This window comes from Brassica napus, chromosome C9 (assembly GCF_020379485.1).
Source record: "Brassica napus cultivar Da-Ae chromosome C9, Da-Ae, whole genome shotgun sequence".
NCBI lineage: Eukaryota > Viridiplantae > Streptophyta > Magnoliopsida > Brassicales > Brassicaceae > Brassica > Brassica napus.
Window position 1 is genome coordinate 43,456,810 of NC_063452.1, and position 25,996 is coordinate 43,482,805.

Here is a 25,996-nt window from a genome sequence, read left to right on the forward strand (position 1 = left end):
TCTTCACATAAGCCTCACGTTCCGTCATATTTTGCAAAGAAGGAAGCGGACACCCAGCAGGTTTGAAATGCCTCAAAATGCCTCACCAAGTGAGCAACACTGTCCGGGTCTTCCGTAATAGGGCAATCCTTGGAGTGTGAGAACTGCCAATGAAACGGTTTAGCAACGGCCGCTTCACCCTAAACACCGAGTCGATGGTCCGAACCATTCGTCTTTGCCTTCTTCGGGGGGCGGTCACGCCCCTCCGAACCTGTTGGGCTACTCGACTTAACACGAGCAACATATTTTTCACCCTCGAGGTCCTTGGCTTCTTGGGTAGAAATCCGCGGAAGTCGGGTCTCCTCATGAAGAACTTCTGTGAGCGTTTCGCTCACGTCTCCGGATCGAATGCGTTCCGCATTAGCACTACCAGTTCGAGTTCGCACCCTATCAGACTCGCGAGGGTTTGACCTTCTCGAAGCCATATTTCTTTGATAAGCAAAAACGAAATTGAACAAAACACTACGGTAAATCCCAAAAACAAAGCAAAGCTTTATAAGGATCAGGACTTCGTCGTATCTCAACGACCCAAACGAAGAGAATCTCGAAAGCTAAGGAAACAAAGATATCTCGAAACATTATACTTATCCGTTAAGAATATCCGAGGTATCACGGTCAAAGGTCGCGGAGAACAAAAATATATTAAACAAAAAAAAAAGAAAATTTTAACTAGAAGCGGTATCATCAGGGACAGACGACCCCCCAATTTGATCCCCCGAATCCTCAGAAATTTGAGGAAGATGAAGCTCAGAGATCGACCAATCTGGCACGGCGGCTGAAGCGACGAGGTCCTCACAATCCCTTTCCATCTCCTTTAAACGAGCAAGCTCTGCGTCAACGGCCAGGCCGCCGTCCTTGAGCTCGTTCAGAAGATCGATGTTGGCGGTTACTTCTTACAATCGGATCTCGGCAGACACTTCCTTCTTCTTGCTCGTCCACCTATCCTTCAAAGATTCAAGGATCTCTCTGTACCGCTGCTCGATGTCACGGCGAGCAATGCGAGAAGCACGACGAATGTCCCGATCCCTCTCGACCTCGAGCGCCGCAATTTTTGCCTTTTGAGCAACCACCTGGGTTGTAAGAGCCTCGTTCTCCTGGTGAATTCTCCTCCAATCCTCAGTCAAAGCCTCGATCTTCTCGGCATCTTTCTTCCCTTCTCGCTTGGTGACCTCGAGCTCCTTCGAAAGCCTCTTGATCTCGGAACCTATGCTCTCGATTTCCTTGTCGTTCTGAGAAGCCACGACGTGGTCTTCCATCACCACAACATAGTCATTGAAAGCTTCCATCACCTGAGAAGAAATCAAGACAAGCAAATAAGAACCTCGAAGCAAACTTTCAAAGAAAATAAGGTGGGAAACGAACCTTAGAGCTCGCCACCGCAACCTTGGCGTAAGCCTCCTTCTCGGCTGAGGAAGCAAGAGATGGAAGATGGCAGCCTGCAGACCTCATACGACCAGCAAGTGAAATTAGGTCACCTTGGGCCGCAAACATAGAACCATCTCCCTCAGGAACAAACCTAGGATGAGATGGGCCGGGCAAGGCACCCTTCGATGACCGGCGTTGTTTGCGAGTCGCCGCAACGGTCTCGTCCTCTGAGCCATGGCTCAACGAGACATGAGATCGCCTCTCTCCTGAAGCGTTTTCATCATCGGAGTCATGAATCGAGATCAAGGGAGATTTTCCAGAAGCCTGGCCCCTCGACACAGACCCGGAAGTACGGAATGACGACCTCCTCATGAGCTGTATAGTTAATCGATCCGAAGACTGGACCTGAACGGAAGGAGTCGCTATGACTTCCTGGGAGTGTTCGGCCTCGTCATCAGAACCCCCAACCAGAGGGGCCCTGTTGATCCCCTCCGGCATAGCGAAGATAGTTCGAATCCGAGTTTGTTCGAATGAAGACCAGTTCGAACGACCTCCCCGAAGAATCTCGATCAAACCACGAACCCCGTCCGACATCGAAGAGCTTCCGGAAAGAGCTGAATCGATCAAAGAAAAACGAAAAGTTAAGCCACCCACTTTCCAAAGAGGAAAATCGACACATAGACCAAAGAAAACTAACCAATATTCTCGGCCCAGCTCAGAGGAAGCCGAGAGAAGTCAAATTCACCCATGGATGCTCGATCCACCTTGAAAACAAAAAAAATTGCTCACGCCACTTCTCATCGTGGTAGGGGATGTCCTCGATGACGTGGCGACCTGGGCACGGAGACACAAGGAAGGTATCAGGGTTCTGCTGGTTCCGCTTCACCAGAACGAGATGTCGAACGAGATGTCGGAACTCACTAAGGCCAAAAGAAAGACCTTCCTCTCTAGCCCTAACCAAGAAGGCGACAAGATACCTAAGAAAGTTTGGGAGGATCTGAGTAAGCGATAACCCAAGCTCCGCCAGAATCTCAAGTATCAGCTCAGGGACTGGGAAGATAAGACCACAGGAGTGAAAGAAAGAAAGACAGGCTCCACAATAACCTTCCTGCACAGTTTCAGGAGTCTCGGTTGCGCCGGCCAAATCGAGAGCGACGACACAATCATAACACAAAGATTCTTTTAGATTCATAATTGTTTTTAATTTTTTTTTTTTCATAATTATAAAATATATGTGTTACGATGATAAATATAAAATAATAAAAATTAGGTTGATTCTTACGTTATTAACCAATCAAAAATTTTCTATTGATTTTTTATCAACAAATTTAATTTATCAAAAATTTCATAAATTTCAAAACTTTGTTACCGCAAATAATATTTAAATGATAGTATCTCGCGATATTGCGGAAAGTCATCTACTACGGGTTTAAATAATTTTTCAAATAATGTTTAAGAGATTTTTTTAGAGAATAAAGTTATTTAAAATTCAACTATAGTTTGAAAATTTTGAAGATTTACAATTTAAAAATCTTCTGAGCTGTTTGGACACGTGATCTTCCATAACCGGGCAAAAAATATCTTTTTCTTTAACTAACAAAAACTGCGTACTATAGATAAATCACAAGAGAGCGTAGCTAACATACACACCTTAAACCAATTGTATCAGGGACAAAGAGTTCCGGTAGCATGTGTTTAGGCAGAGTATAGAAAGTCGCTTCCGTACGGTGCTCCTTTTGGCTCCTCTCCTCTTTGAGATATTGAATTTTCTCTTAAAGGTTAGATTCTCCTTCTTCTTCTTCCCACATAATTCTTCTTTGTTTGGCTGAAGCTTTTCATTTTTACTTTCTTTTCTGGGTTTACGAAACTGGATCTTGTAAACACTCGAATGGTTAGCTGATCATCTCTGCGATGTTCTGAGTGGAGAACGAAAAGGGATTTTGTAGAGAAAAAGATAAATCGATTTGATATGGGTTTTATCATGATTTTGAAAACAAATTAAGAGAGGGAAAAAAGTTTGAAAATTTCGATGTTGGGCTAAAACTTGTGTGTTCGTTTACCGTTCCAACGTTTTGTATGGTCGTTTGTCTGAAATGGAACTACTTATTCTCTTAAAGATTTTGAGACCAAGCAAGTTACATATGTTGTGGGAAGCTAGCTAGTTTGGTTCTTTAAAAAGTTATCGTGGTTGTTAACTTTGAGAAAAAAAAAGAAAGAATCTTATTGTATCCTGTTAAGAGTGTGTCATCTGATGTAATTTTTTTGAGCAAATTTCTCTTTTCTTTGTCAATTTCTTCTCTTGGTTGCTTCCTTGTGCTCCAATCTTGAGTTTAGATTATTAGTAACTCTAATGCAGGTCAAAATGCTCTAACTTTAATAACCTGTACTTTTACAGCTTTATAATCATTCATTAGTCAGATCTGATTTGTTAGGCTATGCAAGTTATTGAGTAGCTATGTGGTTTTCGATGTTTGATTGTATGTACCAAAAGAAAAGCCTCTTTTTTTATGTGATATGTATGATTCCTCAGGTGGTGAAGAGAGATGAAGCGCATGTTTTCAGAAGTAGAAATGTGTCGGGACGTGGCTATACCTGCCAAACAATTGAAGAAGGGCCATTCGCCACCACACCAACAGATTCTAACGAGACTACTCCAAGATCTGCTCCACGAGAAAGCATGCAGGGAACACGGGTTCTATCTCGCCATCACCGCCTTAAAAAGCATCGGTAACATCAACAGCACCACAGACGATGACAATCCTCAAGCAGACGACGTCCTCACATTCCCTGTCTCCTTCACATGCCGCACATTCTTGCCTGCACGAGGAAATATCATGGTAGGGACCGTAATGAAAGTATTGTTTAACGGTCTTAACGGAGGAGCTGCTCCAGCTGTTTTGATAAGCTCTGGTCCACTCAGATACGCATACTTATCATACTTGAAAATGCCGGATTACCATTTTGTCCCGCCAAACTCTGAGGAGGAGGAGGAGCCGTGCTTTCAGAAAGATGATCTCACCAAGATTGCTGTTGGCGTTGTTGTGCGGTTTGTGGTCTTGGGACGTCGGTTTAAGGTGAGTCCAGAGAAAAGAAGAACCGATGTTTACGTTCTGGCCTCTGTGGAAGGTGATGATACACTTGGTCCCGTCTCTCTTACAGGCTGCGATAGGCCTTATATGTGATTGTTACCAATGTTGAACGCTTTTGGGTTTCCAAGTTACTTTCAGTCTTCTTGTTAGTTGTTTAGTATAGGTTACTAGGTGAACGAACACATCACTCATTAATTAATGTACACAAAAGTTTCTCTCTTTCTTTCAACCCGAAATTCATATTTGTAGATCAGATACCAGAAAGATTGTCATTGGAGCCGCCGTATCTCTAAAAATTGTAGTCTGAGATGTGAATATCTTAAAATGCTATAGTCGGAAATGTGAAAAATAACCATACTACATCTTGTTCTTGATGCTACAACAGTCATGAAATGGGATTTAAAAGCAATTAGATGTAGACAATGCATTCTTACATGTTGATGTACTATTGTGAATAAGACATTTGTCATATTTATGCTCAAGTCTGTAAATGCATTGTTGATAATTAATCCTAGAAACTCAATAAATGAATTGCTCTTTTGATCATCTTCTTCGCTTTTGTTCTATAGACAAGCAGAGTCATCATGCCTAAAGTGTTTAAATTCTTAAACAAATTTAATTTAATTTTTAACATTTTGAAATAAACAAAATACAAACAAATGTAAATATTATAATAGATATAGTTTAAACAAAGAAAACCAAGTCACAAAATGTTTTGTGATTTCAAAACTTTCTATAAAATGCATATAAGAGTGTGACACTTCGATAAAAGAAGTTATAAAAAATAAAAGAGAAATGCCGCCCAAAAAAAAAGAAAGAAAGAAAGAGTAATAGTAATATTTTGCGTGACGTCAGTGGTCAGGTGATCTCTCTACCTTAAACGCAAGCGTTCGATTGGTACTTGCCACCAACCTTCGCTAAAGTCGTCGTCTACCTCTTCCGATCACAGCTTCTTTGCCTTTCGCTGATCCCAGTCCGGAGATGGCTATTTCCTCAATTCCACACTCAGCGTCTCTTCTTGTTCTACTATTGCTCGTTATCGTTTCCGTCAATGGAGAGTACCCGCCGCGTCTTCTGCTGGAAGCTCAGGCAGATAAAGATTGGTTAGTCTCCGTGAGAAGACAAATCCACGAAAACCCAGAACTCCTTTACGAGTTGCACCAAACCAGTGCCCTCATTCGCCGCGAGCTCGACCAATTAGGAGTCTCCTACACCTACCCCGTCGCCAAAACCGGAATCGTCGCTCAAATCGGGTCCGGTTCACCTCCGGTTGTTGCTCTCCGTGCCGACATGGACGCCCTCCCCTTGCAGGAACTGGTCGAGTGGGATCACAAGAGCAAAATCGAGGGCAAAATGCATGCTTGCGGCCACGATTCTCACACCACTATGCTCCTTGGTGCTGCCAAGTTGCTTACCAAACGCAAACATATGCTCAATGTAACTAAAAACCTAAAACCTAACATCTTCTTCTTTTTAGAAATAAATGGTTTAGTTCTTTAACTCTCCTTGCTAATTGCTTGCTTGATTGGATGGATCATAAAAGGGAACAGTGAGGCTTCTCTTCCAGCCTGCGGAAGAAGGTGGCGCTGGTGCTTTTCAGATGATGAAAGAGGGTGCTTTGGGTGAATCTGAAGCCATCTTTGGAATGCATGTTCATCATGGCTTGCCTACAGGACAAGTATCAATTATCTCTGGTCCTTCTATGGCATCCACCAGCATTTTCAGTGTAAGAATATTCAGTGGAGGAGCTTCTTCTTGTGTTGATCCACTCTTGGCTGCTTCATCTACCATCTTAGCTTTGCAGCATATAGTCTCCAGAGAAGCAGATCCTCTCTTAAGCTACGTACGTATCTTGTCTACTTTCTCCTCCTCCTCACTATTAGTTAGCAAAAAAGTCTTCTTCTGAGTTACTTGATTTGGGTTTTAGGTGCTGTCTGTTACGTTTATGAAAAGCAGCGGCGCTTCTGATGAGATTCCACCGTATGTAGTAAAATTTGGGGGAACTTTGAGGAGTCTTACGACCCATGGCATGAACTGGTTGAGACGCAGGATGAAAGAGGTACAAAACATCCTAATGCTTAGCAAAGCAAGCCAGGCCTAAAACCCATTGTTGGTTTTACAGGTGGTTGAAGGAGAAGCTCAAGTACATAGATGCCAAGCGGATATAGACATGCATGAAGAAGATCATCCTATGTATCCAGCCACTGTGAACGATCACAAGTTACACGAGCACGCTGAAAGGGTTCTGAAGCTCTTGGTTGGACCCGAGAATGTCAAACCGGGTGACAAGATAATGGCGGGCGAAGATTTTGCCTTCTATCAACAGAAAATACCAGGTTACTACCTAGGAATCGGTATCAGAAACGAACAAGTCGGTTCTGTGCATTCGGTTCATTCACCTTATTTCTTCCTTGATGAAAATGTTCTTCCCATTGGATCAGCAGTGTTTGCTGCCTTAGCCGAGATGTATATTCAAGACCATCAAAATCAAACCAAGTCTGGACAAGACAAAACTCAGATGTAAAGTTTCTTTGTTACTTTTACCCCTTCACAAATAAAAGTTATTGTGCAATTTATACATTGAAATTAACCTACTGAGTTTCAGTTTTCTGATTCTTAACTACAACAAGTACTTCTAGTAGTCAATGACTTTGATTCTTGCTTCATCACTTAGGAGACTGCTTCATCACTTCTTTGTAGCTTCTGAGAAACTGCCCTTCCCCAAAGGGTCAGTCTTCATCTCCACAGGCTTATCAAGAAACCCATTCTTTTTCCACCTCATATATAAAAACTGCAGCTATGCTCAAGTCTTTTAGCTCGTAATCTACGAGAAAAATATCGTCTAGTCTTGAGGAGTGACGGCAAATAATCGGTCTTTGCTCCAGTCTCCGTCTTCTTGAAGCAGGCAAGCAGCGCGCCGTAGAGGACACGAACCGATACGGAAGAGGCGTCGCGGTAATGAATTGAGAAAGCGGTTTTCGGAGAGAAGCGAAGTGGGTTGTGTCGGGTCTCCGGTGGGAATAGGATTAGGTGTAGAGATAAAAGAAGTGAGAAACCTTGTGTGTGGATTCCATGGCGGAGGAGGTAGCTTGTGCAGAATCGCCGTGAGATTTTCCATGGCTACTGAATTTCTTTTCCATTTTCTTTTAAATCAAAACGTGGTTAAATGTGTCGTACGTGGAAATTTTTGTAAAATCAAACGTGGCTACTGGGACTACTACACCCACAGATTCTTGATGTTTTTTAGAGAGAACAAAGAGACAGAAGAGGACACTATCAGATCAGAGGCAAGATGAAAAAGATGACTTTACTGAAGACGTTTATAGTAATCCTGAGAAGTTTATAGTTTCCTGCATGGTTAAAAATCACATCTAACCAAACAAGCAAAAACTTTTTTTTGTCTCTAACCATGCAGTGAACCATGCATGTGATACATGTTCTTCAGTAAACATTATGTCTAGGGGATTGCTAATCATTTAAGTCTGAAGATAGAACCTTCTAGTGATTCATTCACTTTTGTGGATTGCTCTTGCTCTAAGGTGAATTCAGAAAGAATTGTCAGAAATCTTCGGATACAAATCGGCAAGTTTTAGTTCCGGGTGACTTTCATGTTATGAATATTCAAATAGACTAGAATTTTTATATACTACCTGGGAGAGCCTTCATCCTATTGTTTGTTATTTAAGTTCGTTGATAGCTTGATTGTCAATGGCTAATCAGTTCTCGTTCCACATTAAATACTATAGAAGTTCGTGCAAAAAACTGGTCTAGTGATACTTCATTGAGTAACCTATTTACTCATATCCTCTTTTCTATTCCCACATGTGCAAGAATGGTGGATATGGTTGGGCTGGTATGTTATAAAGAAGGGAACGCGTCTAGAAATCTTGGGACTAACAAGACATGGTGGAATGTTTGGTTTTGTAGACATGTATTTTGTAGACATGTGTTTCCTTAACCCCGCTCTCGTTATTCCCATGTCGTATGTTGCTAAAGACGGTTTTACATATATAATAGCCTAAATGTGGTTGTATCATAGAATTCTTATTGCATAAATAGTCATTATAAAGAAAAAGCATCTCGTATTGATCCTCAAAGACCCAAAAAACATGGTCGAGTTTCTCCACGGAGTTAGGAGAGCCATGTCCAACTTTCTATTACCCGATTAGTACGATATTGTCTACTTTTGGCCTAATAGGCAAGTCTACATGGATTTACTTTTGGTTTCCTTTCCAAAAGGTCTCGTACTAATAGAGTTGGACATATCTTTATATTCTAATGTGGGACTTAGTTTGTCATCTCACATTCTCCCCCTCAAACTAAGGACTACACTCATCTTGTGTTCCACAACTGTCTTCCAGGATTTTTTTGACTTGATCTCTACCGCACACACCTCACATTCCCAACTCGAAGGGTACCGTTCCTACTCGAAGGGTATTTTGGTCTTCTTGCAGATTTCTCGTAAACCTGGTGCTCTGATACCAATTGTTGGGATTGTTAAACCTCATGTCCAATTCTCTATTATCCAATTAGTACGATATTGTCCACTTTGGGTCTAATAGGCAAGCCCGCATGGTTTTACTTTTGGTTTCCTTTTCAAAAGGCCTCGTACTAATAGAGTTGGACATCTATTTATATATTAGACACTCCTTATCTAATTCTCCAATGTTGGATTTAGTTTGTCATATCACGGTAACAGTACTTCAGAGACAGTTTTCCAGATTTTAAAATTTCCCACATATCAAGAGAGCATAATCGGGCAGCGGATGATTTAGCTAGGATAGCCTTTTAATGTAAAAAAAGCATCTCTAACGGTTTTTTATTCTTAATTTTTGGTATTAAACAATACAATTTATATTTTATTTAATAAGTATATAAATAATTTATTTGGTTTCTCATATCGCTGAAATCGTAGTTCGATAATATTAAACAAACAAAATGTGACTATCAAATGAAAAGCAAAAAAAAAAAAGGAAAACAAAGAACCAGTACCAGTCCACTCAAATGACTCTCTCTTTCTTTAATTTAAACTAAAATTTGTAGATCCCTACACACTTTTACAATGTCAAAACTCAAGTAATATGAATTGTGAATTTTTTTTTGTCAAAGAATGGTGATTAAATATTGCGCAACACAAGGAGGCAAAGGGTCTAAGGCCATCGGTATCGGGAGCCCTTAGGCCCGTCCCGTAGATATAAATGGGTCAAGAATAAATGAAAAGAAATTAAAAGAGAGTGGGACGGGCCTTAAGTAAGGGCTGCTCGGGCTCGTCCCGTAGGCGACGTGGCAGCACGGGAGTGGGCGATGGAATCGGTGACTTGTTTGACTGTTTTTCTCCTCGAGAATTCCGAAATCGAAATCAAAAACAAAAATCAAAAGCTCGATGGCGATGGCGATGGCGATGGTGAAACCTTGATCTCCAAATCCATCTCTTCAAATCGAAAGCCAACCCTGCGTCTTCTCTCTTTCACTGGAGTGGGAGATCTCTTTATCTCCGTTGGCAAGGTGTGGAAACCGAAATTCGCACTGTCGATTTCCGTTTAAATAAGAAAACTTAGGAAAACCCTAATTTTCCAGAGGACCCGGATCTCTGCGAGAGCCAACGACAAGTAACCAAATAAATGCGGAAAATATGAGAAAACATGATAAAACGAATTTACAAAGAAAGTAGATCTTATTTCGAATTCGCGTAAGAGCGTTGCGATCATTACAAGAGAATACAAAGGCTTTGGCCGCAGGGGTCGTCAGCGAGTTACCTAGTTCTAGCAACATAAAACCCTAATCCTAGTTGAGTCGCAGCTCGATAACAAAAGACGAAAAAGATATCTAAAAGGCTTTGATTGATTTCGGACTGAACCTTATGAAAGGCTGCCTACGTACCCCTTTCGAGGATCAAGCCGAACGTAGTTCAATTGGTAGAGCTGGACAAGAGATCAAACTGCCTAGACGAGTTCGTCTAGTGATTGAGTGCCAGTCATAGAAACCGAACTTGTCGAGAAATAAGCCTAAGTATCTAAGTGCAGAGAGTTCTGAGACTAAAAAAGTCCTCTCCCATGCTCCTCGCCTAGGACTTCTTATATACTAGCTCCAAGGTCGGTTTACGCTTTTACTCTTATGCCCTTAAGCCGTCATAGCATAAAATGGAGATATTCTATTTTTCCCGATCTTCACAATTATCTTCAAAACTTCCATATTTATCCGCGGAAACTTGACATTTATCCTTCCTTGTGGACCAAGCGTAAACCGTGCTGTAGTTTACGGGCTTTTGGTTAAGAAATCGTAGGATGGGCCTCGGGTCGTGTTTTAGGTCCCTTTAGGCCGTCTTCCGACTCGACACGTTTACTACGATTTCTTCTGACAATGAACGAATTTTCCGCGGTTTCTAATCCGTAAAGTTTGATCGATGAGTTAGAATAGCGGAAAACATGGACTGAGCCTGCTACGGTCTTCGGGAGATAGCATTTGAAGGTTTGGCGAGAATGCATGGACTGGTGTCGTATCGATGTTCGGAAGAGCTCGATCGCTGCGTAGCGGCCGAGCTTTGGCTTGAGCTCGGTCGCTACGTAGCGACCGAGCTTCGGCTCGAGCTCGGTTGCTACGTAGCGACCGAGCGGGACGAGCGCTCCGTCGCTAAGTAGCAACCGAGCTTTGGCTTGAGCTCGGTCGCTACGTAGCGACCGAGAGGGACGATCGCTCGGTCGCTACGTAGCGACCGAGCTTTGGCTCGAGCTCGGCCGCTACGTAGCGACCGAGCTTCGGCTCGAGCTCGGCCGCTACGTAGCGACCGAGCTTTGGCTCGAGCCCGGTCGCTACGTAGCGACCGAGCGGGACGAGCGCTCGGTCGCTACGTAGCGACCAAGCTTTGGCTCGAGCCCGGTCGCTACGTAGCGACCGAGCGGGACGAGCGCTCGATCGCTACGTAGCGACCGAGCGGGACGAGCGCTCGGTCGCTACGTAGCGACCGAGCTTTGGCTCGAGCTCGGTCGCTACGTAGCAACCGAGCTTTGGCTCGAGCTCGGTCGCTACGTAGCAACCAAGCTTTGGCTCGAGCCCGGCCGCTACGTAGCGACCGAGCGGGACGAGCGCTCGGTTGCTACGTAGCGACCGAGCTTTGGCTCGAGCTCGGTCGCTACGTAGCGACCGAGCTTTGGCTTGAGCTCTCCCGCTTGGTCGCTACGTAGCGACCGAGCTTTGGCTTGAGCTCGGTCGCTACGTAGCGACCGAGCGGGACGATCGCTCGGTCGCTACGTAGCGACCGAGCTTCGGCTCGAGCTTGGTTGCTACGTAGCGACCGAGCGGGACGAGCGCTCGGTCGCTACATAGCGACCGAGCTTTGGCTTGAGCTCGGTCGCTAGGTAGAGACCGAGCGGGACGATCGCTCGGTCGCTACGTAGCGACCGAGCGGGACGAGCGCTCGGTCGCTACGTAGCGACCGAGCTTTGGCTCGAGCCCGGTCGCTACGTAGCGACCGTGCGGGACGAGCGCTCGGTCGCTACGTAGCGACCGAGCTTTGGCTTGAGCTCGGTCGCTACGTAGCGACCGAGCGGGACGATCGCTCGGTCGCTATGTAGCGACCGAGCTTCTGCTCGAGCTCGGCCGCTACGTAGCAACCGAGCGGGACGAGCGCTCGGTCACTACGTAGCGACCGAGCTTTTGGCTCGAGCCCGGTCGCTACGTAGCGACCGAGCGGGACGAGCGCTCGGTCGCTACGTAGCGACCGAGCTTTGGCTTGAGCTCGGCCGCTACGTAGCGACCGAGCTTCGGCTCGAGCTCGGCCGCTACGTAGCGACCGAGCGGGACGAGCGCTCGGTCGCTACGTAGCGACCGAGCTTTGGCTCTAGCCCGATCGCTACGTAGTGACCGAGCGGGACGAGCGCTCGGTCGCTACGTACTGACCAAGCTTTGGCTCGAGCCCGGTCGCTACGTAGCGACCGAGCTTTGCCTCGGGCTTGATCGCTACGTAGCGACCGAGCTTTGGCTTGAGCTCGGTCGCTACGTAGCGACCAAGCGGGACGAGCGCTCGATCGCTACATAGCGACCGAGCTTTGGCTTGAGCTCGGTCGCTACGTAGCGACTGAGCGGGACGATCGCTCGGTTGCGACGCGCTACGTAGCGATCGAGCACGCTACGTAGCGACCGAGCACGTTACGTAGCGACCGAGCACGCTACGTAGCGACCGAGCACGCTACGTAGCGACCGAGCACGCTACGTAGCGACCGAGCACGCTACGTAGCGACCGAGCACGCTACGTAGCGACCGAGCACGCTACGTAGCGACCGAGCACGCTACGTAGCGACCAGCTTTTGCGCTGGTTGCTACGCGGCAACCTTGTTCTCGTCTTTCTCCGATTTTTCGTGAATGTGTTTTCTCCGCAAGATTCTTCGTAAAAATAGATCTTCTTCTAAGATTTATTTTTCGTAAAAACGTTCATGCCGATTTTTACGGACTTTCAGACATTGATTCCATCGTGACCGATTTTGACCCCAACAGTTAGCCCCCCAGCTCGTTAGAACCATGAGCTTCTAGCGTGAGGTTTAGCGAGTGGCTTGGCAAGTTAGGTGAGTTATGCGGAATTAATGGTCGAAAAGGTCTGTGGTAAGTGGTCTTCTCGCTCTTCTAAAAGTAGAACGCAATAAAATTGGGGCTGCGCCTTATGACGGCTGCCTACGTACCCTTGTTGAAGGGATCAAGCCTTTCGTAGTTTGTCTTGGAGTTAAGGTTTGTATGACTAGTTCTCCAGCGAGACCTTTACGGTCTGGTTTTTATGTAGAGGTTATCAGGCATGTTGCTGCCAATGGCATTTTATATGGTGTAGAGGGAAGACTACGAGTTGTCGTCTCGTCTCGTATCTCGAATATTGGCAAAGAAACAAATTTTGGGATCTCGTATCAGGGTGTTTGATACTATGCCTAGAGATGTTAGAGACCAGTGCTCTGGGTTTAGGGCAAGACCTAGGTTTACTTTCGGTTTAAGGATTGTGCGGTGACTGGCCGGCTATCGTTTTTCCTGTTGCGATTTCTTCCTGATTCGTATCGATTTAAAATCCGCGATAGGTTCTCGGCTTATACGACTTATTTGATACGAATCGAGCATCTCTCCGGAGACCGGAAGTGCTGGACCAAAATTTCGGATTTCTTTTATAGCGCTATTATCCTTGTGTCGGATGTAAGAGTCATCTTCGTGAGATGGCTATGTCTGTTTAGGACGTTGAGAGTTTGTTGTGATCAGCAGCAAACTTAATGGTAAAAAATACCGTTTCGAGTCTTCGCGAAGAATATTTGAGAAGATGTTAGTGCGTATGACTGTTTAGTCTTCCATGAAGGTGTTTTTATCGAGGAAGGAAATTTCGTCGAAGAACTAATCTTTAGGCATCTGCGACGTCTCGCGATGCTGAAGATTTGTTATTCTTTCGTATGCCACGTTTCGTGCTTGAAATGTTCGCGGGCTTGAAGATATTTCGCGATGTTGCAAGGGTTTAGTCTTAGCCATGCGTTTGAAAAACATTCTAGTTTGACTACGAATGTTCGCAGCCAAAATTGTTGTTCATGTTTGGATGCTAATAGTTTTATTTGCGATCGAGGAATTATGACTGAGGTGTCGTGTAAATTTGTCCATGGGAACAAGCGTTTTCCTTCATAGTGCTTTGTGAAGTGTTGGCCTTCCGAGATTTCTTTCGTGTCTATTTGAGGATGTTCCGTATAGCTATAGGAGCTCTGTTACGCGTTTTCCTTACATGCCGCATTTTACGAGTAATACATAGCAGGCTTAAAGTGATTCGTAGTATATGGACCTTGGTCAATTTTTGACAAGTGGAACATTTCCGTTAACTGTTTGGTTGTTAGGACTGAGTTTCGTTATGACGAATTTACCGTATGATTCCCGTTTTTGGGTGGTACGATAATTGTTTGTGGGCTCGAAGATGTTGCGTGGTGTTGCAAAGGTTTTGTCTTAACCCTGCTTTGCTGGAACACTTCGATTTGTTTGCGGACAGTCGCAGCCAAAACTTATGTTCTTGTTTGGATGTCAAGTAGTTTGATTCATGCTAGAGCAGTTCGGAAATAGAGTGAATTGTGAGAATGTAAAACTTAGTCGATTTGCGACATGTTTACATTGTCCGTCGAATGTTTTGGCTTGGCGTGAAGGTTGTATTCAGCCGCATATCGAAGGACGTAGTTGATCAATAATTAGGCGATGACACTTTCGTGCTATCAATAAGGTCGAGTTGGTTCGGATTGCCCATAAAGGGGATGCCGTAACCTAGCTCGTCATCGAAGTGAAGCGTGATAGGACAAGGGACAAGGGCCAAGTAGCGTTTGTCGAGATTGATATGCCAAGTATGTCCATGGTCGTAGGAAACGTTTTTCCATTTTTAGGTTTGATTTATACGATGAAAGTTTCGTATAATCTTTCCTATGTTCGTATGGAAGTTTTTTCTTTTTTTTATCCGAGGGAGACAAAGCCTAAGAAGCTCGATGCAAAGCCTGTGCGGAGTCAGTCGCGGGGTGGTTTCATCCCTTCGAAGGGATGATCGTCAATCCGGGTCGATTAAAGACCGCGACTAATTGATGATGACTTGGAATATGTTGGTTTCACGAAAATTTCTAGGAGCGAGTCGGTTTTAAGACGACGTTCGTGTCTCTAGTTTCTTCTTTCTTTAGGAAGTGAGATGGTGTGCTTGAATGCGTGGCGATCGTTTCTCGGTTGTGCGAGAGATTGGATCGGTTTGCGAGTTTTGCCTGAACAGTTAGAGGACAATAGATCGAGATAGAAAAATCGCCTACGACTTAGCTTGCTAGACTATCCACCTAAATTCTAAGTTCCCTAGGGTTTTCGGCAGTTTCCAAGACGTTTTCATTCCCTTCCTACGAGAAATTAGAAGTCTAATAAAATTTTCAAATCAGACATACCTTAGTCTCATCGATGATTTGGGGCTGCCTCTTCTTCGTTATTCTCGTGTCTTCTGACTTATTCTCGTACGAATTGATTTTGACGAAATACCAACGAGAGTTTCGGAGTGAAAAAGGGATTTCAACATCCGAGTTTATGTTCTCGTTTCTTCGTACTGCTGGTTTTACTTAACTTACTAGGTGTGCTTTGTATATTGTTGAAAAATCCATCTGATGTTTATGATTAGATGTTTTCGACTCAACCTGGCAGAAGTTTATAAAACCGGATTGCGTTTAAATTTCTCGTATAGTTTAGGCAACTTTGGCGTTTAAGTCGACCGTTGCCGTTTTAGACGATCGATTCGATCTTATACGAAAAAACAAGTCTTTGCGGTTTTTATCGTAAAATCGAGACGAAACAAAAATCTGCGCGATGGAGACTCGAGAGAGAAGCTCGAGGAGTGGTCCAGCTCGCCATTGAGCGAGCTGTGTGAGCTCTCTCAGCTCGCCACACGGCGAGCTGATGCGGACAGTCTCGATTCGTCGAGCTGACTTGTTTTCGTCGTAAAATCTCAACGGAAAGTCCGATCGAGACGAAACGAAAAGCTGTACGATCGAGACTGGAGAGAGAAGCTCGAGGGGTGATCCAGGTCGCCGTAGGGCGAGCTGAATGAGCTCTCTCAGTTCGCCACACGGCGAGCTGATGCGGACAGTCTCGATTCGTCGAGCTGACTTGTTTTTGTCGTAAAATCTCAACGGAAAGTCCGATTGAGACGAAACAAAAAGCTGTACGATCGAGACTAGAGAGAGAAGCTCGAGGGGTGATCCAGGTCGCCGTAGGGCGAGCTGAATGAGCCCTCTCAGCTCGCCACACGGCGAGCTGTTGCGGACAGTCTCGATTCGTCGAGCTGACTTATTTTCGTCGTAAAATCTCAACGGAAAGTCCGATTGAGACGAAACGAAAAGCTGTACGATCGAGACTGGAGAGAGAAGCTCGAGGGGTGATCCAGGTCGCCGTAGGGCGAGCTGAATGAGCCCTCTCAGCTCGCCACACGGCAAGCTGATGCGGACAGTCTCGATTCGTCGAGCTGACTTGTTTTCGTCGTAAAATCTCAACGGAAAATCCGATTAAGACGAAACGAAAAGCTGTACGATCGAGACTGGAGAGGGAAGCTCGAGGGGTGATCCAGGTCGCCGTAGGGCGAGCTGAATGAGCCCTCTCAGCTCGCCGTGGCGAGCTGATGCGAACAGCCTCGATTCGTCGAGCTGACTTGTTTTCGTCGTAAAATCTCAACGGAAAGTCCGATTGAGACGAAACGAAAAGCTGTATGACCGTTGTTCGGAGTAGGATCAGGCTTGGGATCCTGAGAGTCTTGTCCGACTCGCCGTTGGACGAGCTGGACGTTGCGTTTCTAATTTGCTGCGCTCCTTTTTTTCTGCGAGCGACCTAGGGTTTTTCTGCGTGTAACCTAGGGTTTTTTACGCAGTTTCTAGGAGAGCAAGTTTTATTTTTCCGAAAAGTTTTTGGAAAACATCTTTTGGTCAAACCCTCACACGTTGAGATTTCTCCGATTTGGTTACGGGATTTGACAGGTTTTATCGTTGCCCTTTTGTTTAGACGGAGAAATCGCGAGCTCGTTTCGTGCTCTTTCCGTGGTGAAGAGTCTCGATTAGGTTTTCGATTTAGTTAAGTACTACAGCGTTTGCATGAGCGTTGGCTATAGGAGTAGTCGATACTGGAGTTGTTTTACCAACGTTTTTGCGAGCTGCGACTTTGTCTTTCATATATCCAGACATCGTTTTGATTAAGCGTTTTGCGGCTATGGGTAAGAGTAATCCGACCCCCCTCCTTCTAGCGCCAAACTGTGGGAACCGAAATTCGCACTGTCGATTTTCGTTTAAATAAGGAAACTTAGGAAAACCCTAATTTTCCAGAGGACCCGGATCTCTGCGAGAGCTAACGACAACTAACCAAATAAATGCGGAAAATATGAGAAAACATGATAAAACGAATTTACTAAGAAAGTAGATCTTATTTCGAATTCGCGTAAGAGCGTTGCGATCATTACAAGAGAATACAAAGGCTTTGGCCGCAGGGGCCGTCAGCGAGTTACCTAGTTCTAGCAACATAAAACCCTAATCCTAGTTGAGTCGCAGCTCGATAACAAAAGACGAAAAAGATATCTAAAAGGCTTTGATTGATTTCGGACTGAACCTTATGAAAGGCTGCCTACGTACCCCTTTCGAGGATCAAGCCGAACGTAGTTCAATTGGTAGAGCTGGACAAGAGATCGAACTGCCTAGACGAGTTCGTCTAGTGATTGAGTGCCAGTCATAGAAACCGAACTTGTCGAGAAATAAGCCTAAGTATCTAAGTGCAGAGAGTTCTGAGTCTAAAAAAGTCCTCTCCCATGCTCCTCGCCTAGGACTTCTTCTATACTAGCTCCAAGGTCGGTTTACGCTTTTACTCTTCTGCCCTTAAGCCGTCATAGCATAAAATGGAGATATTCCATTTTTCCCGATATTCACAATTATCTTCAAAACTTCCATATTTATCCGCGGAAACTTGACATTTATCCTTCCTTGTGGACCAAGCGTAAACCGTGCTGTAGTTTACGGGCTTTTGGATAAGAAATCGTAGGATGGGCCTCGAGTCGTGTTTTAGGTCCCTTAAGGCCGTCTTCCGACTCGACACGTTTACTACGATTTCTTCTGACAATGAACGAATTTTCCGCGGTTTCTAATCCGTAAAGTTTGATCAATGAGTTAGAATAGCGGAAAACATGGACTGAGCCTGCTACGGTCTTCGGGAGATAGCATTTGAAGGTTTGGCGAGAATGCATGGACTGGTGTCGTATCGGTCTTCGGGACGATCGCTCGGTCGCTACGTAGCGACCGAGCTTCGGCTTGAGCTCGGTCGCTACGTAGCGACCGAGCGGGACGATTGCTCGGTCGCTACGTAGCGACCGAGCTTCGGCTCGAGCTCGGTTGCTACGTAGCTACCGAGCACGCTACGTAGCTACCGAGCACGCTACGTAGCGACCGAGCACGCTACGTAGCGACCGAGCACGCTACGTAGCGACCGAGCACGCTACGTAGCGACCGAGCACGCGACGTAGCGACCGAGCACGCTACGTAGTGACAGAGCACGCTACGTAGCGACCGAGCATGCTACGTAGCGACCGAGCACGCTACGTAGCGACCGAGCACGCTACGAAGCGACCGAGCACGCTACGTAGCGACCGAGCACGCTACGTAGCGACCGAGCACGCTACGTAGCGACCGAGCACGCTACGTAGCGACCGAACACGCTACGTAGCGGCCAGCTTTTGCGCTGGTTGCTACGCGGCAACCTTGTTCTCGTCTTTCTCCGATTTTTTGTGAATGTGTTTTCTCCGCAAGATTCTTCGTAAAAATAGATCTTTTTCTAAGATTTATTTTTCGTAAAAACGTTCATGCCGATTTTTACGGACTTTCGGACATTGATTCCGTCGTGACCGATTTTGACCCCAACACAAGTTCGCAGCTTCCGTCGTCGTTTGATCCCCAGATCCTCCTCCAAAGCTCAATCCACATCGGTTCGCTTCCGTTCCAATCCGACGAGAACCAATCCTCCCCAAAACCTTTGAGAATCGTCCCAATCTTAACAAGGTTTGTTTTTCAAGTCCGATCTGATTTCAAATTTTTTTTTAGGGTTTTGTCGAAAGTCGGCGAATAAAATAGTATTTATCCGATGTTGTTTGATAGATTCGATGGCAAAAAGATATAGATTCATTGGTTTGAGAACAATTGTATCACTCCAAGAAAACAGCGGCATACCGAGGGAAAAAATCGTTGGTATGTCGTAGGAATAACGTTATTCCGACGACATACCGACGAAACAAGTCCTCGAAAATAACTCCTCGAAAATAACTCCGCGGAACGGAGCCCTCGGAAAATTCCGAGGAAAGAATCCGTCGGTATATTCCGAGGAAGGAGTCCCTCGGTATACTCCGAGGAAATATTCGTCGGAAATTTCCGAGGGTTCATTTCCTCGAAATTTTAAAAAAAATTAATTTTTTTTAAAAAAATAAAATTTTTTAAATTTAAATTCGAAAATATAAAATTAAAATTAAAATTGAAAACATATTAGATAATATTCAAAGTTGTACAAATAAAAATAAAACATTCCGAGTTTTTGAAAAAAAAAAAAAACTACGGGTCTTGCACGTTCGGGAACACTTCGTTCGGGTACATCCTCTGCATCATCTCCATCATTTGCTGGTTCAGCCTCTTCTGTGCCTCATAGCCCGCCTGTTGAGCCGCCATCTGGGTCTCCAACAAAGATATGCGATCATCCTTGTCCTTCAACTGAGCCGTAAGTACTTCTGGATCAACAAAGGGCGGTGGTGCAGAAGAAGGAGGAACCGACCGGGTGCGACGACCCAAACCGACCAAACGTCCCTTCTTCTTTGGAAGCGACTGAAATAGAAAATAGCCAAATTTAAATAATATAAAAAGATGATAAAATAAAAATCAAGAAATAAATGAATTGAACTTTAAAAAAAGAACTTACCGATTCAACGATTTCGTTGATTCGAAACCGGGACAAGTTGGTCGAAGCCGTCGAATCGTCATCCTCGGTTTGAAGCTGAGACACTTCGTCTTGCACCTGAGTTTGGACCAGGGTGACCACTTCCCTCACAAGACCGTCATCAATCTGGCCGGTCTTCTTGTTGGTATACGCCCTCTTCATTAGGGCGAGATCATCAACCGGCTCGCCATCATTTTCTTCCGCCTTGAAAAAAACATAAATTAAACAAACATTAGAAATTAGAGGAAATGCACAAAAAATAAAATTTCAAAACTTAAATAATTGAAGAAAAAACGGCTGAACTTACCATGCGATCCCCCAGAGTGGCAATAGATTGAGAACCCAAGTTATGCTTGAAGACGCCCTTCCCTTTACGGTCGCTCCTGCGGTTGGTGGAGTTGGTGGAAGAATTTTCTTTCGTCTCTTCCTTATCCCAATGCGCACACAACTCCGTCCAGACCTTGTTGTTTATCGACTTTGAGACCTTTTAATAAAAAAAAAAGAAAATAGTTTAAAATATAAAAAAATAGTTTAATAAATTAAAAAATTGTTTAATAAATTAGAAACAACCTTGTTGATTTCCCACTTCTTCTTCCACTCGGAATTCCAGTTGAATTCTTGCTGAAAAAAACACAATTAGTAGAAAATTTATATTAAAGATTAAAAATATAAGTAAAAAATTAGAATACTTACCGCAAACTGACGAAACCACAGATGCTGCTTCTCGGTAGGGAAGTCAGTGAAAGTCGGATGTCCCTTGTCGAGGGCCGAGTACATCATACGGTTGATCCATGCGCTGATCCCGTTCCCGGATCGGTTGAACCTAATAAAAAGAACAAATTATTAATAATGAATCAAATTTTAATGAAAAAAAAAATACGTTTAATTACCATGTTTGACCCCGTCCATGTGGATACGGAGTGAGATAGGGAAGATGGTCACGACCGGGCTGTCGAACCAACTCCGCAACACTCATCACTCCCGGAGGACCTGGAGGAGCAGGAGCGGGTGCAGCAGCGGGAGCGAGAGGAGCAGGAGCGGGTGCAGCAGAGGGAGATATATGGTAGGAGCTGTGGGGCGAAGCGGAATCCTGAATCTGGCTGGAATCCCGAGACTGGCTCCCCGTACCACCACGACCACGACGCTGTCGAGGCCGGGTCTGATCATCATTAGACCTGTAAATTAAAAAAACCATATTTAAAAATTAGTTCTAATAATTTTAATAAATAAAAAAAAACATATTTAAAAAATAGTTTTTAATCACAAATAAAAAAATAGTTTTACAAAAAATAGTTTTAATAAATAAAAAATAGTTTAATAATTACAAAAATAGTTTTAATAATATTAAAAATGTTTAATAATTAAAAAAATAGTTTTAAGAAATAAAAAATAGTTTAATAATTACAAAAAATAGTTTAAATAATATTAAAAATGTTTAATAATTACAAAAAAAAATAGTTTTGATAAGTAAAAAATAGTTTAATAATTTCAAAAAGTAGTTTTAATAATATTAAAAATGTTTAATAATTATAAAAAATAGTTTTAATAAATAAAAAATAGTTTAATAATTACAAAATAGTTTTAATAATATTAAAAATGTTTAATAATTACAAAATATAGTTTTAATAAATAAAAAATAGTTTAATAATTACAAAAAATAGTTTTAATAATATTAAAAATGTTTAATAATTACAAAAAATAGTTTTAAAAATGTTTAATAAATTATAATGCAAAAAATAGATTTTATATACAAAAAACATTTTCATATTATATATAAATAATTATCAATTAGATTTTTATAGCCACAATATTAATAAAAACTAAAAACAAAATTCCAAATCAAGTGAATACCATAATCAAACTCGATTTTACACAATCCTACCATTCACCCTAACAAAAATCTATAAATATCATTCCAAAATTATCAAATCTACTTAAAAACCTAACAAATCTAACCTAAGAGAGTGGGATATGGTTCATAAATGATCAGTGACTGAAATTGAGGAGGATTAGGCCGGAAATCGCGAGAGAGAAGAGAGTGTTCGGCGGAGAGAGGAAGAGAGAAATGGGGAAGAAGATCTGGTTCGACCTAATAAAATGAGGCGTCCGACGGAAAATGTCTGTCGGAATTTCCTCGGACTAGTTAAATATTTCCGTCGGAATTTCCTCGGAAATCATTAATTCAATTTTCGCGAAATATTTGGCGGCTTGGTTTACCCGGTGAAAAACCCCTAGTTCCTCAGAATATTCCGAGGGAATTCCGAGGAAATCCTTATCTTCCTCGGAATTCCGTCGGAATATTCCGAGGAAATTCCGAGGAAAAAGGGTTTGGGGTTTCAAAACATCGATTTTTTTTGCCGTATTTCATTTCTTTATATAGATGATCATAAACCATGAAGTAACAAAATTTCAAAAAATAATTGTAAGTATTCCTTTTATCTTTTATTAAAGTGTACAAGTGTTTCTCTTATGTTGTGTGGTTTTCGTTCATGCAATCGTAAAAGTGTTTGTTATTGGGTAAAACACCAAAGTTTGACTTCATAATCTGGTTACGACACTTAATGAAGGTTATATACGTGTTATTCAATCCGCAAAACGTTGTTTTCGGTTAAAAACCCATAGTTCCTCGGAATTTTCTCGGAATATTCTGAGGGAATTCCGAGGAAACCCTTATCTTCCTCGGAATTCCGTCGGAATATTCCGAGGAAATTCCGAGGAAAAGGACTCTATAATCAAATCCCTAAATTGACAAGGTCTATTCCGAGGAAATTCCGAGGAAAACCTATCTTCCCTCGGAATTTCCTCGGTATTTCTATTAAAAAAAAAAAAAGTCGATGCTAGTCTGTTTCCGAGTCATCATCACCAGATGAATCTGAATCTGGATCTTGGTGAAACTCTCCAATCACTGGTTCATCCTCTACGTGAACGACGGCTTCCTCTATGAAGTCGGTTAAATCGACTACAAGGCCAACTCCAGCTAAATCTTCTGCTGCACTTAAGTTGCCGGATGTGTTTGGTTGTAGTTGGTCTTCCAGCTCAGAACTTCCTTGAACTCGGCCTCTCGGGTTGAGTCTTGTAACAGTAACCCATGGATCATCTCTGTTCCTTACCCGGGGGTACTTGATATAACAAACCTGTAACATTTAAAAAATTATTAGTAAAATTATAAACTAATACACATGATGATGAATCATTCTGAAACTTGGACGGAAAAAAAAAACTACAATGTTTAAGTTTCTATGAATTCAATAAAATGTTTTTTTTTTCATGTTTGTATTTTTTTTTTCCAACTTTGTAATGTTTTCATGTTTTCAATTTTAATGTTATATGTTTTTTTAATAATTTTCCTTTTATATGTTGTTACTTATTTAAATTAATAATAAATTTACTAAGAACCATCAAATTAATCCTACCAATAATCCTCATATTTGGGATTGTCCTTAACCTTGGTCCTTAACATAAAAAAAAACACTAAATTAATCTAAAGACTTAAGCATAAGTCCTACCAATAATCATGCCCTAAGGATTGTGACACACTTCCAATATGGTTTCCAAAACTTTTGCACAAGAGAACAATCTCTCCTGCCGTTCTCCAATAATCTCCCAACCGATGATTCATGACATTCTACACAGAAGCAAACATGCAAACATATTCTCATGTTACTAATACAGCTTAATTATTCAAAATACAGTAACAACTCTATAAATTAATAATGTTGAGATCATAATATTTTATTAATTTATAGAGTTATTAGTTTATAATTTTTTTATAAAAATTCTATTTTAGAATATATTTTTTTTATAAAATAAAAAATAGTAGATTTACTTTTTATACACGAACTAAATTTTAGAAATTTGACTTTCATATTTTTTTATTATATTATATATTTCATAAAATTTGAATTTAATTTAGATATATTTTTACTAAATATTATAAAATATATTAAAGTGTTAAAATTAAAGATAATTTTTCTCAGCATAAAACAATTAATAATATTATATTTGTTTGTACTTATATAAGATGTATATATATGATTATTAATTTATGATTTTATTGAAACCATTTATCTACATATAATTTTCTAAAAATTATTATAGTCTTATTTTATTGTCATATTTTGAATCGGTCCAATTCATAACTAAGAAAAATTATTAATATATCATATTTATTAATTTATCTTCTATTACTTCATATAGTTTATATTAAGTCATGTGACATAGTATTTCCCAAAATGAGTGCATCTACGAACGAAGATATATAAAATTATTTATAATATTCAACTTTTTACAGGGAACAAAGAATCTACATATTGGCTAAACGATGGATTGTATGTCTACGGAATTCAGGTCATTTCTGAGTTTTGGTATTTCTTCTGTGTAGTCCGCTTCCACTTCATGTAGAATACAAGTAGGCATAGGACAACTCCTAATACAGTCAGGAGATGCACACGTAAGAGGAGCCTATGCTTCAGGTACATGGAGATTGGGTAAGAACAGAAGAGAGGCGCTGAGATGAGGACATACCAGCAAGTATAGGTTCTGCCAACAGGTAAGAGTATAAATCCAGAGACAATAGCCAACAAAAAGGCTATAGTATGTCCCCAAAGGAAGACGAAGATTAATGTGATTTCTAAAAAAGAAAACAATTTTATTTTATCTTCGTCATCTTGCGGCTGGGACCTTGTTTCATAAGCAGCTGCGAATATCAAAACTGTTATTACTAGAAAAGCGTTCCGCGTCCCGTCTGATAGGTGACTCCTATAACGTGATATACCCGTAGAGCAATATTCCCAAAAAGTGACCGATTTTCTCAGGAAGACGGACGTTTTCTGGACTTTGGATAGGGAATCTGCGCTCTTACCACCTGCATTTTTTTATCATTTTCTCTGTTCATCAGATGTCCATTGACTCGCAAAGCATCAAGGGCTGTCATACCACTTTTCGGTTCAGTGACATGAACTCCAACAGATATTTTACTGCCTGTATATAGATATCCCACGACAGCCATTTATTAGACACCTATGATAAAAGCACAAACTAAGGGTAAGAACATGCCTGGTGATTATTCTTGTCTGCCGCTAAGTGCAAGGCTGTGTTTCCTTCGCGATTGCATTTATTCAAGACGTAATTCTCGGTGGATGAAGAATCAGAATTGTGCAAACGTTGCACCCACCCTCTCAGAATCTTGAGCTCTTTGTATTTATCGTTCATAACGGTGATTTGAAATGCTGTTTCTCCATTTAAATTTGTATCTCTAATGCTCTCAGGACAAAGCACAAGAAACTCTGCAAGAAGGTCACAAGAAACTCTGCAAGAAGGTCCAAGTCACCAATTGTTACCACATGATGAAGTGGTGTCATACCTGTCCGTATGAAAAACAAAGAACAAAAAAAAATATCTCATTACATAAAGTAACTTAATTTAGGTTTTATGATAAATTAAGTCTGAAGCCAATACCTCCTCTTCCAGGAATACGAACAAGAGTGGAATCAAACATAATTAGCTCTTTAGCTAACTCAGATTGGTGGTTTTGAACCGCGAGATGTAAAGGACTAAACCCCTCCGTGTTCAATTTCTTTGCAAAAGATGGCTGAAGAACCATCAACTCTGTAGGAGATGGATTTCATCCTTTCACAACGCCCATCGAATAACGATCTCTAGCCCAATAAGCCGCGAGCTTATCTGGACTGGCGAGTAAAGCTGTCGGCTCAGCCCGAGAGTGCCTCTAGCCGTCGACTAAGCCGACCAAAAGCGCACGGTTCGAGAGGGTTCTACCAATGCCCATATATTCGGCCTTCTCACCAAAAGGGCCCAGAGGGAGACGGGATCTAGGGCACACAAGAAGGAAAGCCTATAAGAGGAGAAGAGAGGGCAACAAAGGAAGGGGGACAGACTAGGCGGCTAGATCTAAGGTTTAAGTCATTCCTTTACCCGAACCGCTTTGTATCTTTTCCGGCTCGCTCTTCTAGCTCCGGCTTGTTTCTTTGATCTCTTGTCACTCTTGTAACCCCTTTTGATCAGATCTAATAAAATGTCTTTAGTCA

The 25,996-nt window shown here is 42.4% G+C and overlaps 3 protein-coding genes and 1 pseudogene across 3 annotated transcripts; 2 read left to right on the forward strand and 2 right to left on the reverse strand.

Annotated features, from left to right (window-relative positions):
• Positions 1–932: 932 nt before the first annotated feature.
• On the reverse strand, positions 933–2,596 carry LOC106363388. Its single transcript, XM_013803134.1, has 3 exons — positions 2,194–2,596; positions 1,402–2,018; positions 933–1,328 (listed from the first exon to the last, which is right to left on the reverse strand). The coding sequence occupies exons 1-3, from the start codon at positions 2,594–2,596 to the stop codon at positions 933–935; spliced, it is 1,416 nt and encodes a 471-aa protein (XP_013658588.1).
• Positions 2,597–3,947: 1,351 nt separating this feature from the next.
• On the forward strand, positions 3,948–4,712 carry LOC106367626 (DNA-directed RNA polymerase subunit 7-like protein). The gene has a single exon (XM_048768750.1). The coding sequence runs from the start codon at positions 3,948–3,950 to the stop codon at positions 4,584–4,586; it is 639 nt and encodes a 212-aa protein (XP_048624707.1). The 3' UTR covers positions 4,587–4,712.
• Positions 4,713–4,846: 134 nt separating this feature from the next.
• LOC106364803 (IAA-amino acid hydrolase ILR1-like 3) lies at positions 4,847–7,139 on the forward strand. Its single transcript, XM_013804304.3, has 4 exons — positions 4,847–5,930; positions 6,037–6,336; positions 6,421–6,552; positions 6,616–7,139. Exons 1-4 carry the CDS (start codon positions 5,475–5,477, stop codon positions 7,015–7,017), a joined length of 1,290 nt encoding a protein of 429 aa, XP_013659758.2. The 5' UTR covers positions 4,847–5,474; the 3' UTR covers positions 7,018–7,139.
• A 16,960-nt stretch (positions 7,140–24,099) lies between these two features.
• On the reverse strand, positions 24,100–25,554 carry LOC106363387 (annotated as a pseudogene).
• Between the last annotated feature and the right edge of the window lie 442 nt (positions 25,555–25,996).

Coding starts and splice junctions, on each gene's coding strand:
- LOC106364803 (XM_013804304.3), top strand. CDS start 5,475: ATGGCTATTTCCTCAATTCCACACTCAGCGTCTCTTCTTGTTCTACTA. Junction 5,931..6,036: donor AACGCAAACATATGCTCAAT/GTAACTAAAAAC, acceptor GGATCATAAAAG/GGAACAGTGAGGCTTCTCTT. Junction 6,337..6,420: donor CAGATCCTCTCTTAAGCTAC/GTACGTATCTTG, acceptor TTTGGGTTTTAG/GTGCTGTCTGTTACGTTTAT.
- LOC106363388 (XM_013803134.1), bottom strand. CDS start 2,596: ATGAATCTAAAAGAATCTTTGTGTTATGATTGTGTCGTCGCTCTCGAT. Junction 2,019..2,193: donor CTACCACGATGAGAAGTGGC/GTGAGCAATTTT, acceptor TGATCGATTCAG/CTCTTTCCGGAAGCTCTTCG. Junction 1,329..1,401: donor TTGCGGTGGCGAGCTCTAAG/GTTCGTTTCCCA, acceptor ATTTCTTCTCAG/GTGATGGAAGCTTTCAATGA.
- LOC106367626 (XM_048768750.1), top strand. CDS start 3,948: ATGAAGCGCATGTTTTCAGAAGTAGAAATGTGTCGGGACGTGGCTATA.